The following is a 13,099-nucleotide window of genomic DNA, read 5'->3' as shown; positions in this document are numbered from 1 at the left end:
TTTTGGACTTGGGCCCTGGATTCTGTAGTGTTCATGATCTCTGTTGGCAATAAGCTTATGGAGTACATATTCTAGTGGGCTGAAGACTTTGTTTCTAAAAGGGGATTAAAAAATTCCTTCATTAGGCAGGTACGTGAAGAGAATTTATTTTTGCCAAAGCACTTATTAGGTACACTAATATGCGGACGTTTTGAAGGCTACCTGTGCTTTCTTGATGGCAGAAAATAGCAATTTGCTGCAGCTGTGAAGTTCACAAGGTCTGTGGCTAGTGACTTTGATCAGCTTAATCTCCTCTTAGCAGCTGATGGTGATATAGCAGCTCAGCCTGAGTGCAAAGACAGCCTTTTAGGGAAATGCTCTTTTAGCCATTCTAAGGGCCTTACAGAGCCCTGGTAAACAATAGGAGAAAACCTACTGCTACCTAAAGATAGTTTCTTTACCTTAAAAAACAGTGCAGGAGCATCAGGCAAATTACTGGCATCTAATTTTGAAGCTCTTGCTCCTTTTTCCCTCAGACTGTATGCAGTCATGGAAACTCCTTGTCATCAGCTACATCACTTTTTGAGAACTGAAAATGAACATAGGTATCTGTTGCTATATTTAGTTATGTTGCGCTTGAGCTTTAGGCCATTTTTGCTTGTTGTTAGTCTCTAAGTCATATATATACATGTATATATGTATATATATATATATATATATATATCCCCTAACATTCTGTAACAGAAAGGGAACTGGAATTTGAGAGAAAGGTACTGGTTTTGGACACTGCCGATTTAAGAACCAGTGTTACCTGAGCATAAGCCCCTGTGCTTGTGTCTTATTGGAAGAAATGAATGTTTATGTTTATCTTAATACATTTGAGTGTTCAAGTCCCATTAATTTAAGACACTAGGTCTTAAATTAATTAAGACATTAGGTTATGTTAGAACTTAGTAGTGAAATGTGGTTTAGTGATGCCTAAGTGACCACATTGAACTAATACTGGAAGAGCACATGGCTGTACTTAGTTAATTAGAGAATCTGGCCTGTTGGTTTGGAACAGTGACATGTTAAATCATGCTTGGAACCACAATAAATGCAGTGGAGCTGGCTAAACAGCAGTGTGAAGGTTAGTGTTATAATGCAAAAAGGTGTTCAAAACCCAGTCTGTTCCTGAGAAATCTAGATATAGGTCTGCAAGAAGTAGAAGACTTCTTGCAGGGTTTTGGGGGGTTGTTTGTTTGTTGTTTTGGTTTTCAGTAAATTGCTAATGGCATAAAAATTAGTTAGAAAACCAGTGGGTTGCCAAGGTGAAGTGGCAGTCGGAGAAGACAAGGCCACAGGTGAAGAATAAAAATAATTTTACTATATCTGTGTCACTGAGGAATTTGGAAACGTTCTTAAACTTTTTTCTTGTGGAGCAAAAAGATTTTTCTTAATGCAAATCACACTTTCAAGGCAAAAAAAATATGTGTTACAGAATGAGTCATGTGATTGACATAGTATTCACTCTATAGTTTTAAAGGAACTAAAAATGTACTGAGTGAGTAAATGATTTCTCTGACTAGCAGTATCCTACTTAACAGTGTTTTTTTAAAGTGGCTTGATTGGTAGGGAATGAATTTTAATTCTTGATATTCCCCTTGATTCATATTTAATCCACGTGATTCTTCTTCTGGGTGAATCAATAGAAATTATAATTAAGAATAAAATTACTGGATATGTAGATAAGTATAATATGCTGGGGGAGAGCAAAGACTTTGTGAAGAAGCAGCATGCCTCAGCTGCAGTGCTTTTGAAGCATCAACAGTCATGCAGACAAAGGAATAATTAAAAAGCAAAACTAACTTGCCTGTAAAATTCAATGTTCCTTGGGTAGACAAGGTTGCTCCATTGGAGATCTGGAGAATCTGGGTGTGTGGGGTAGTTGATACCCATGAAGTTAAAGGTGCTTGTCTTTATGTGGTGATATAATGGAAATATGAAACTTTATAGTGAAACTGCTTTGTTCGGAGGGTTTTTTGGACTGTGAATAAAAATAAGAATGTTTTGACTTTTTTGAATAGGATCTCAGATTACTGCCTTACTAACCTTATCAATTTAATAAAGCTTGAGAAGTATTTCAGTAGTTTCCATATGGTAAGGCACCCTGAAGTAAATAATGGTATTGATGTAATATTGACGTTTATGCTTTTAAAATAAACATTACTGTGAGTAGGCTTCAAATTTTGTTTTAGTTACAGTGTTTGCAGGTTTCAGGAGGTCTGTTTGGTTTCTGTGCTATTGTTGATATTTTTGAAACTACTCTGTGCAGCCAAGATCCATATTACTTTTTGAAAATTATTTGTAGTTATGCCACTGCAGAATATTACTGGTGGTAGGTATATTTATGGAAATAATGTTTTCTGAATATACTTTTTTTTTGTAAATATATTTTGAAATATTCTGTAACTGTCAGTAAAAGTAGGATAAAATGTAACAACTCTGACTTTATCACATGTTCCATTTTTTGTTCACACCAGATATATTATAATGACATACCTGCTGTTCATATTATAATAAGATGACTTTTTATTAAAAAGTACTGCTTTGAGCTATATACTAATATACTTTACTGGTTTAAGTGGGCGCTTTGTTTTGGCTTTTAGGAAACTCTGAGCTGAAAGATAAAGAGGACCAGTTTGGAAGAACTCCACTTATGTACTGTGTGCTGGCTGACAGGCTGGACTGTGCAGAGGCATTGCTGAAGGCTGGAGCTGATGTTAACAGAGCTGATCGCAGCCGAAGAACTGCTCTCCATCTTGCTGCACAAAAGGTAATTACTTTATAAGTGCTTACAAAGTAAGGGTTTTCACCACAGCTGTGAGGTGGGCTGAACCTGGCTGGACACCAGGCACCCACCAAAGCTGCTCTATCACTCCCCTCCTCAGCTGGACAGGGACTAGAAAATATAACAAAAGGCTCATGGGCTGAGATAAGGGCAGGGAGAGATCCATCACCAGTTCCTGTCACAGGCAAAACAGAGCCAACTTAAAGAAATTAGTTTAATTTATTACCAGTCAAATCAGAGTAGCATAATGAGAAATAAATGCAAACCTTAAAATCATCTTCCCCACACCCTTCGTCCTTGGCTTAACTTAACTCCTGAATTCTATACCTTACCCTGCAGCCAGTGGTCAGTTCATTATTGTCTGTTTTTCCTTCTACAATCTCAGTCTATTGTACTGTCCAGTTATATTGTCCCACTGAAAAAGTGCTAAAGGAAGTATTCAGCAATAAAATAAAAGGTAATTGAAAGCGTAACTTCAGAGCTGCAAGAAATTTTGAGCGTGGTTATGCCTGGGGGAAGTATCCACAGTCTCTCCACAGGACACTAAGCTGATGGGGGGGGAAAAAGGGGGAGGAGCAGCTTTGGCTGCAAACCAAGACATTTGAGTTCAAAAACTGTGGAAAAGACTCCACAGAGAAGAGCAGAATTTCAAACTGAAGGAAGCAGCCTTTTTTTTACTACTTTAGTTTTTATAGTATGTTTAAAATTGTAACTGCTCAAAAATTAACACTTTTTTGTCTGTGTTCGCTGTCTTTTGGTATCAGAGTGTCTGCCATGGTTTTCATAGCAAACCATTTCTTGTTATATATCTTGTTATATATCTTGTCACCTGTCACCTGTTCATAATTGTTCACATTTTTCTGATGTTTTAATTCAACCTGCAATTTTTTATTATTTTATTTTAAATAGGTTTACTTAAAGGCCGCTATAGTGTGGTCATGGTATTCAATAAGGAGCAGTTAAATAAAACAAAACCTTGGGAAGACTATAATAAGGTGATATTCTCCCGGTACATTTGCATGGGAGTCCATAGGGACTGTGTGGCATGTGGTAACACAGAATAACACTTCATTGTTATTTATTGTTGTAGGTTGTAGTTGATTTGAAATAGACTAGTTCATCTGCTTGGTTACATACCATTACACTCTGATGAAGATAATTCAGTGATCATCATAACCATGTTTCCGGGATTAATTTTGTATTTCTAAGGGACCAACCAGCTTACTATGCATGTTGTTGTTTCAAAGATAGGTATTTAATAAAAGCAGCGATGTCAGAGACTTAAAAAATTGCTGTAACATGCTTCACTTGCCTGGTATTCATACAGGCATTCAGATTTTATGATGTGATAGACACATGAACATTTTAACCATATTAAAAACTTAATTATAAAATCTATGTTTTCCCCAGATTATTAAAATGCATTTTAGCATATTGAAACAATATAATGTCTTGTCTAAATCTTTGTCTGAATGTTCATATTGTGGATATTTATATTATAGCAATTAAAGGCAAGAGAGATTTTGCCTTGGCGTAATATCCGCAAACTGCATGTGCTTTCTATTTCCTTTACACCTTGCTTCAATCCTGAAAGTGCAAATTTTAATATGGTATACTTGGACCGTCTTAAATGTGTTTTCAGTTGACAGTGCAGATGAAAAGGAAGGTAAAACAACATGAGATAAAGACTGTAGCAGTAGATTTTATGTAGTCACACTCCTACTGTGTAATGTACTAGATAGATGTGATTCACCCCATAGCAAGAAGTGGTCAGGAAACAGCCCTTGCAACTGCTTTTTATTTGCCTCTCTTAGCTGTCCTTTAAAATTCCCTTCTGTGTCTTCTGAACAGTTACTTGGTATTGATGCCAGCTTATGAAATGAACATTTCATGTGTGTAAAATTTTGTCTGTAGTCTTTCCATATTAACATTTTAAGATCTACATCTCTGTCACTAGTGTCTCCTGAAAAATGCGTAAAATTAAAATTCAAAACAACTTAATGTTTCATGCAGTTTTGACTGGTTAAATAATGTTTTGAATTCTGCTTATTTCTTGCTGATACTTTTGGTTTATATTCTAACTTTTTTTCTCCCAAAGTAAAATTTCTAAGTACAGTTGACTTTCAGATAGAAAAAGAAGCATGCTGTGAGATCGCCCATTTCCAAAGTTGTTTTGTCCGTTGGTTAATCATGAATATACATATTTATCAGGGCCACTGTATTTTATTTGTTGTGTTCAAGCTTGTGAGTCAGTAGCTGTCCTGTGCTTCATCAAAAACAGATTCATATGACTTTATGAATACCCATTAATTGGTAGTCACAAGTACAAGTTGCTTAAAAGGACAGTACTTGGAGATTCAGATTCATACATTGTACTTATGTTGCATCCTAATTTTCCTTTTCTTGGGAGAGAGAAGCTAAGGTTTACAGACCTTTACATTCAACCAGTGAAGAGGTAGGAAGAAAAGGCACTTCTCTCTACACTGATGCTAACTAAAGCAGATGGAGCTAAAATGAAGTAAGGTTTCCTGAGTCAGAACCTTCCTCTCTAAATACCAGGATTATTTTTGCTGTTCTTTTCTGTATCTTTGAAGGGCTTTTTGGGACACCTTGCTCATCAGATCACAGCAAACAGACATTCTGGGGGCTAGAGTTTGTTGCCAGAATATTTGAGACTCCTTGGGTCATCATTCTACAAGCTGTCTTTACGTGTCCCTTTGTGCTTGTTCCTCTGAAGCAGTCTCGCAGCTGATTTGACAAAAAATTCTCTGCTGCCTTTCTTTGGGCATCACAGAACTGTCTCAGAGGCAAAGTTTGTGAGAAAATGCTCTTCTAATGCCAAACAGAAGCAATTATTTAGTCATCTTGGATTGAAGAGAGGTGAATGTCTTCATTCATGTGTTTGGATTCAAGATGGTGTCTCTCACATTAGTAATCCTGGTTATCATAAAAACTGTTGGTTTTGTTCTGTGCAGGATGAGATGAAACTATTGCCATTTTTCTGTCTTGAGATTTCACTGTAAGAGAACTGCCAGTTCATGTCTTTCAGTCCTAGTAAAATTGCTTCTGGGTTTTTTAATCCCTGTAATAGAACAAACATTCAGAAATGTGGCATTGACCTGAATTCAGTCATAAATCATCAGTATTAAGTAAAATGAATCAGGACTTCAGTTGCTTTTCTTCTCTAGGATGGATTTCTGGTTGGGTAGGACTTAAATGAACAACTGTAACACATCATGCCATCAACACTTGCATAGCTAGTTCCTGACTCAACTTGTGAGTTGGAAACCTGGCTGTACTGGGTAAGTGTGTGAATGCATACACATATGTACATAGCAGCTCTACATTATATTTTATTCTTAACATTCACCTCTTGGCAAGTTTTATGCCTCTGGCTATTGTCTTCAGAGCAGGAGACAGCCTTATGCTTCCATCATGCTTGTCATTGCTGTTATGTAAAGGAGTTCATTCTGTAAAAGCATTTCTTCCAGTCCTTCAAAATGCCAGCATTCACATCCACAGTTCAAAATGCAGATTCTTATGTGTTGATAGTACAGAGTTCTTCTGAAATTATAGGTAAAGATTTCAGCACTATCCATATGGTCATATAAAGCATTATCTGATGTGCTAGTATCATAATTGTTCCTTAATCCTTTCTCTGTTCCTAATGGTACCTCTAAGTTCTTTTGAAGTAGTTACTTTGTTATTTGCAGTTGTGGAGTTGATCTCCTCCCCATATTCTGGTGTGTTCCAAGTGCCTTTGCTTTGTTTCACAAAGCAGTACCAAAATTTTTGCACTTGATATAAAAGCAGATCATAGTCTCTACCAAAACTATTTCTGATAGCATACCTAGGCAGACTGGCCAGTGCTCTCACATGTTCTTTCTGTTCCAAGGGTTTCAACACAGGTAAGAAGGGAAGGTGACTTGATAATTTCAGTACCTCTGTCTAGTGCTGTTTTAATAACCAGACCCTATCTACTAGTTAATGAGGAAACTTATGTCTTGGAACTTAGCGTTGCTGTGTCATCCTAGTCTTGCCATGCTTCATTCAAATGGTTTTGTCACTGGAGCATGTGTACAAAGCAGCAGTTAGGTGCAAAGCTGTCAGGTTCTCATCTGTTCTCATCTCAACAAAAGATTCTTATAATCTCTCTGCCTCACTAGTGACATTCTGGACTATTTTCAAGAAGTAAGGCTTAGGATATTCCCTTATTATCCTTGTCACCTTTCTAAGGCAAAGCATTCCCACACCTTTCTTTTCAGAAAGTTCCTGAAATTAATAAGGCAGGGTCAGCAATTCTGGCTGTGCTATTAGAAACATTCATGCTTTTTGAAAAGCACCTGTGGTTAAATACAGATATGATAACCTTCAATGAGTGGGTACTTCATGCTACTAATTGTGTTCTTAATGGTTAGTCTTCTGCTTAGTGATGGGCATCCTTTTAATAAGTAAGTACTACAGCTCTTAAGTTTTATACATCTGTTGGTCTGAAAAGGATTTTTAGCTTGAATAAAGAGATAGTTTAATTTTCTGGGTGCTTAAATGTAACAAGTATATCTTCTTTCAATGTAAAATGATATGGTACAATGCAATGTGAGATGATGGGCTGAGAAGAATCTCATGTAATTAAAAATCTACATCGCGGACATTTACATATAAGCTAGTCATATAGACAACTTAAAAGTAATGCACTTGAGGGTGCAGTCATTCACCCTAAAGTGAGATGAGTACTCCAGGGCACACTGACTAGCTGATTCTTTCTTTTGGGCATTTGTCTAATGGAGGTTTTTGTGTTGTCAGTGTTGTAATTGTGACAAATTAATCTCACCCAAGGCATAAATTTTTTTTAGCAACTCATTTTACAATTGTCCTTGATGTGATCTTTCATGGTATCTGTCTTTTTTTCATCAGCCTTATGATGAAGATGATTCAGTCTTTGTAGGCAGAAGGCCATGTAAATTAAGTTACTTGGTGTTTTTCCTTTCAGATTTTCTTTTGTTTCACTCCTTTGCTCTCTCTTTTCAAATGGACAGGTCTCACAAGCAATTTTGAAAGGGTGCATATCCCTTAAAAAAAACAACAAGAAAAGGGGGAGGTCAAGTCATTAACTTCATAAAATTTAAATTAAAAGCAGTCAAACAAAAAAACCCTCAAAAATCCAAACCCACCAGAAAATGATACAAATTATTGCAGGAGTGCACCTGCAAAGATTACCATGGGAGTTTCAGAGGGTGGTTGTGACTTCCTGAACACGGATGTAATTTACTGGGAACTGAAACTGTGACTGATTGCAACAGAAGTAGAATCATTAGCATAATTTGCCAGTGATTTTGCACTGAGGAATTGTAGTACTACTATATGGGTACAGATTGTTTAAGTTTGTAGAACTTAGATTATTGTGAAATAAACATGCTGTGGAGATTTGAGTACTGAGATTACAGTTTAACAACAGGCATTCATTTTCAGTTGTAGGCATTTTGCATTTGTAGCAATTTTCCTCTAGTGTTACATTGCAACTTTTTTAAACTACCCACATGTGATACTTATGAATGAAAATGTTTCTACATACCCAAAATACCTGTATATGTTTTGTCATTTATCTTTCATTAAGTAATTCCAGTTTAATTTAAGGGGGGGGGGGGGGCGTTGGGAAGCAGGCCTGCCTCTTTCAAAATTTCTCACAGGGAGTACTCACTAGCAATCTGTTTACTTTGGGGAGTAACCTACCTGAATCTTTCTGAATACTTTAGGAACAGCCTTCTGTGTTCATAGGGATAGAAGAAAAAATTCAATATTTTTTGGTTGGTTTCTAATATTATGCACTTAAAATAATCTATCAGGATGCTTAAATGTCAGGAGGATATTAATTTTGTCTTCAGGAAGATGAATACACCCCCAGTGGGAATATGTGACTTTAGAAGCGTTAAATATTGCGTAGCTTATATTATTTATTTGCTGACATGGTTGTTGATAAATAACAGTACTTCCAGGATCCAGTTAGGAATTCTGTGTAAAGTAAAAGAATATATTTTAATGGCCTTTGATTTTTCTTAAACTAGAAAAAATGGTTGTTCCTGTATACTCAGCAGTAACAGTAAAGGTGAAGTAAAAAAAGACAGCCTGTGGCAAGCATTAGACATGGTAGAAAATTAGAAACACAAGGTAGTCTTTAGTTCACTTATTTTATGAAAGTTTATTCCCAAGTCTTATCTATTGAGTACAGTTAGGTTAGTCCAAGAACTGCAAAACCAGAATGTTTTTTCCCTCTTTCTTGAGCAAACAAAAGGTGTTTGTATTAAAAACTCTTGAATTAACTTGCCTGAGAGCAAGTTTCTACATTTTTCCCTCATTACCTTTTCCAAGATGTATTTCCTAGAGCTGTAGTCTCTTAGATCTTTCATAAGGCTTTATTTGATCTGTATAAAAGAGCACATGTGCTTCTAACTTTCTTTTCCAATCTATATAATGAAAATAAATGATCATGTCAGAGACAATGGCTGCCAGTTCCTGTTCTTTTTATCCTCAGGCCAATAACCTTTTATGATGCTCCCCCTTAAGTGAGAGCTCGTAATGAGTAATATTAATTCTATGCATGTAGGTTCATGAAATGTGGATGAGCTTTACATTCATTCTGTGACATTTTCATGTGAATGTACAATTTGATTAAATGTGAGAAATTTGAACACACCAGGATGTGAAACCAGGAGTGTTTGCTGACCTGCCAGAAGAGGTGATTTTTTTGACATGTAGGACTGTAGTTTCCTCTGTGATTAATCAAGCCACAGACAATAACCATGATACAAATGTTTTCTTCACTTTCCCAAACAAGGAGTTCTCTCTAGTGAATGCAGCCTGAAGTTGCTGAAGGGTGGAAGGCAGAGTAGTTCCTTGTGTGATTTGTGTGTTTTATACTGCAGAAGCTGCCCTAGATACCAAGGGGTTGGTACCATCCACGGCCTTCCCAACTCCTTTTCACAGCTGTAGCACTGCTCAACAGGCAATGAGTTGACAGAAAATTAATTCTACAAAAGAACAATTAATTTTCTGCCTATTTAACACAAGGGCCCATGTTCCCAAATGCTTTTTGCTATTTGTTTTGATACTGCCATTGATCTCCTCTGCAAGCCCTTATTGAAATGGTTAAAAATAGCTACAGGAAAAATTCAAGAGGAGAATACTTGCTTTGTTACAGAGATCTAATTCCTAATATACTCCCCAAGAAAGTTGTGCTGTCACTGCTGAGAATGAACAATAAAACAGAGACTTTGCAAGGCTGGAATTTCCTAAATGGACATAATGAAAAATACTCTCAAAACCGTAGGTAAGGATTTTAGCATCCTATTTGCATTCAGGAAGGACAGGAACCTTTCTGAAATTGGTGTTTTCCTGTGTGTGATAAATTGCAACTGTGACTCTCTTTCACAATCTTGTATGTCTCTCCTAATTCTGCTTTTGACTCTTCTTTAGATTTCATTAATACTTCCATTTGTCTCTGCTGTGTCTTGATTCAGAGTGAAATTTTGGGCACTACTTTGCAAGACTGATACACGATTCTCATATATTCAGGCAGTGCATTTTCAGCTTGCAGACACTGTCATGTCTTGTAACAAGGCAAGAACATGCACATTATTGTTTCCTCATTAAGTGTTAAGCTGCTATAATCATATGGTATCCAGCAATTGTCTGTCTCTACTGTCAAAATGTGGGTTAAAATCCAGCCAATTCTTTTCTCTGCAGAAGATAAAGCTGTGGAAATACTGTTCTACATGTTAGGTTTCAGTTGCACAGCAGATACTAAGACATCTGAATCTGATTTCTCACTGGTTTTATTTTAGCATGAAACCATATTTTAAGACAAGGTTATGCAAAAATTTACATGCCAAAGTATTCTTTTGACTTGAAGTTTAAGATCAGAATTTTAGACTAGCTGTAAGATCAAACTTGGTCTCTATATAGACTTCACTGATAAATATGATATGAATGTCTGTAGTCAATGGAACTTGAGGAGTTGACTTTTAAATGATTTTAGTAACAGTTGGTTACTAAACTAACTTACTCTGGTAAAACATGTTGGAAATGTGGCTACCTCCCTGACTATAGTTAGTTTCCAGCAGTCATTTTATACATCAAAGGAGTTACAGCATGGCTAACCAAAAAACATGGCATCTGTTACTGTCTGTGTTTAGGACTGGATGGTGAAAGAAAACAAATAAAGCTGGTTGAGACACTAAAATGAATTATTCTATAAATATCTGACAGATTTGCTCTATAGCCTGCTGTAGACAAAATGGTTCTACCTACTTCTGTTTGGAACAGCAAAATAGTATTTTCCCCCCTTTAGAATAGCAGAAGTAAAAGCTGAGGGAGGATGGAGGATGTTTAAGAAGAGGGTTTGCAGTAGGAGCACATGTGGAGTATTTTCCCCAATAGTCTACCCAACAGTAGAGTATATTTGCATGGAAAGGGATGGACTGAGTGTGTTCCCTTTGACATACATTTGAGGTGCTGGTCTCCAGTTGCCTGGGGCAGTTGTTGACTGGCAGCCATCGTTTTAGCATCCATATTTTGAAGGATTTTGTTCTAATTGTGAGGTTGCAAACATAATCTAAACACAGAAGGAGTAAATACGTCTAAGGTTTTTGGGAAGATGCGTGGATTAGTTCTTGCTCTGTATAAGGGATGTTCAGTATGATTCTCAAAGAGGCATGTCTGGGACACAACTTGAAAAATACAATAGTGTAGCAATTCTGACTTGCAATAGTGGAAAAGATTCTCACTTATCAAGAATAGTGATCATAAACCAAATACTAATAATAAGGCTTGCAGCAGAGAAGTCACAAGTAATAACAGGCAGACAACTTATTGGGCTAGTAAGTCTAAATCTTAAAGACATTTACAGATTTTGCTGATAAGATTAGGTGTTAAGAACAGTATATTTTCTTCACTATTTGGCACCACTTAGTCCTCCAATATGGCATTGTTGTGGGTTTTTTTAAAAATAAAAGCAAATTGGGAGAAGGTTCCATTTCTCTTTAATCAAGATATGTTAAAAAGTAAAGGTTAAAAAGAATGAGTCTGCTAAATAAGAACAAACCATAGCAATGGCTATAACCTAGGATAAGTAGGAGGTTTGTAATGTAAACAATAAAGGAGTTTTTGATCCTGTAAAACCCAAGCAGCTTCCGAGACCACTGTGGACTCACTGTCACCAGCATAGGCGTAGATGCCTTAACATGGGTGAGAGTTTGGAAAGAGTTTGCTCAGTCTTCCCTGGTGTGGAGGGTTGGGCCAGGCCAGTTGCACCTCTGTAGGTCTCCTTCACACAGGTGCTTCTATGGGGCTCAGCATTAGGAATTCTGAACTGGTCTCATTTTGGAAAGGACAAAAGGCTACTAAAAATGTGTAAAATGGAAATAAAAATGTGTCTACTAAATGTTACTCTGTGGTATTTGAAAATGACAATATTCATCTTCTGTTTGCAGTAATTTATTATATTTGGAGCATGTTTTAGAGTAGAATAGTAATAATTATATTTTATTTGTAGAAATGTTATATACTGTTTCAAATTTTATTTATAGGTTTGCTTGAGTTTTGGAGACCAACTTACCCAAATAACCTGTAGATTCAAGTGTTCTTCAGGCAGTAGTAGTCACAAAGGATCCATTTGCCAAACTGCTTATTTAAATATCTGTATTTTGTGCTGTAATGCCCATAATTAAAGTGTTAAGTCATCCGTTAAATCATCTGTGTTAAAGTGTTAAATCATCTGTGTCTGGTTGAAACTATTAATAAGGTATTCATCCCCAAGAATATTTTGTAAGCCTAAGAAGTTAAAACAATAAAATACTACATATTTTGATTTATTATTTTTTTAACTAAACAGATCTTTTCACAGTGTTTAGATTTCTTAAATTAATATTGTTGCACTTGCACATTGTTTTCTTTATCTGTGCAACCTGTATTTTTTGCAAGAACATTTTCCTCAGTTAAAGTAGAATAGCAGATATTCGTGTTTTATGTCTTTAACTAAAACTTTAAGTTTAAATAAAGTTTTCATGTAATTTGATTTAATAATATTTTTCTATTATTAAGTATATTCAGAAGCATAGGAATCCTGTGCTGGAAAGCATACATCCTTTTAGGGATCAGTTCATTATTTTTGTCAGGGCAGTATTAGTTGCTTTTTAACTGTTTAAATAACTTTCACATTTTTACTTGCATTATGCTTTTGGTTGCCTCATGTTAACAATATTCCTGTGGTTGTGGTGTTTTATTTTGGGGTTTTTT

General features: G+C 36.1%; 1 protein-coding gene across 1 annotated transcript in view; it reads left to right on the top strand.

The window, feature by feature from the left end:
• Positions 1-13,099, top strand: part of INVS (inversin) — an 84,979-nt gene that overhangs the window by 6,898 nt on the left and 64,982 nt on the right. Inside the window, exon 3 of the mRNA XM_015617012.2 lies at positions 2,628-2,794. Within this exon, the coding sequence (XP_015472498.1) occupies positions 2,628-2,794 (167 nt within the window). The remainder of the gene's footprint in view (positions 1-2,627; positions 2,795-13,099) is intronic.

The sequence above is a fragment of the Parus major genome, chromosome 2 (genome assembly GCF_001522545.3).
Source record: "Parus major isolate Abel chromosome 2, Parus_major1.1, whole genome shotgun sequence".
NCBI lineage: Eukaryota > Metazoa > Chordata > Aves > Passeriformes > Paridae > Parus > Parus major.
This window is presented reverse-complemented; position numbering and strand designations above follow the sequence as displayed.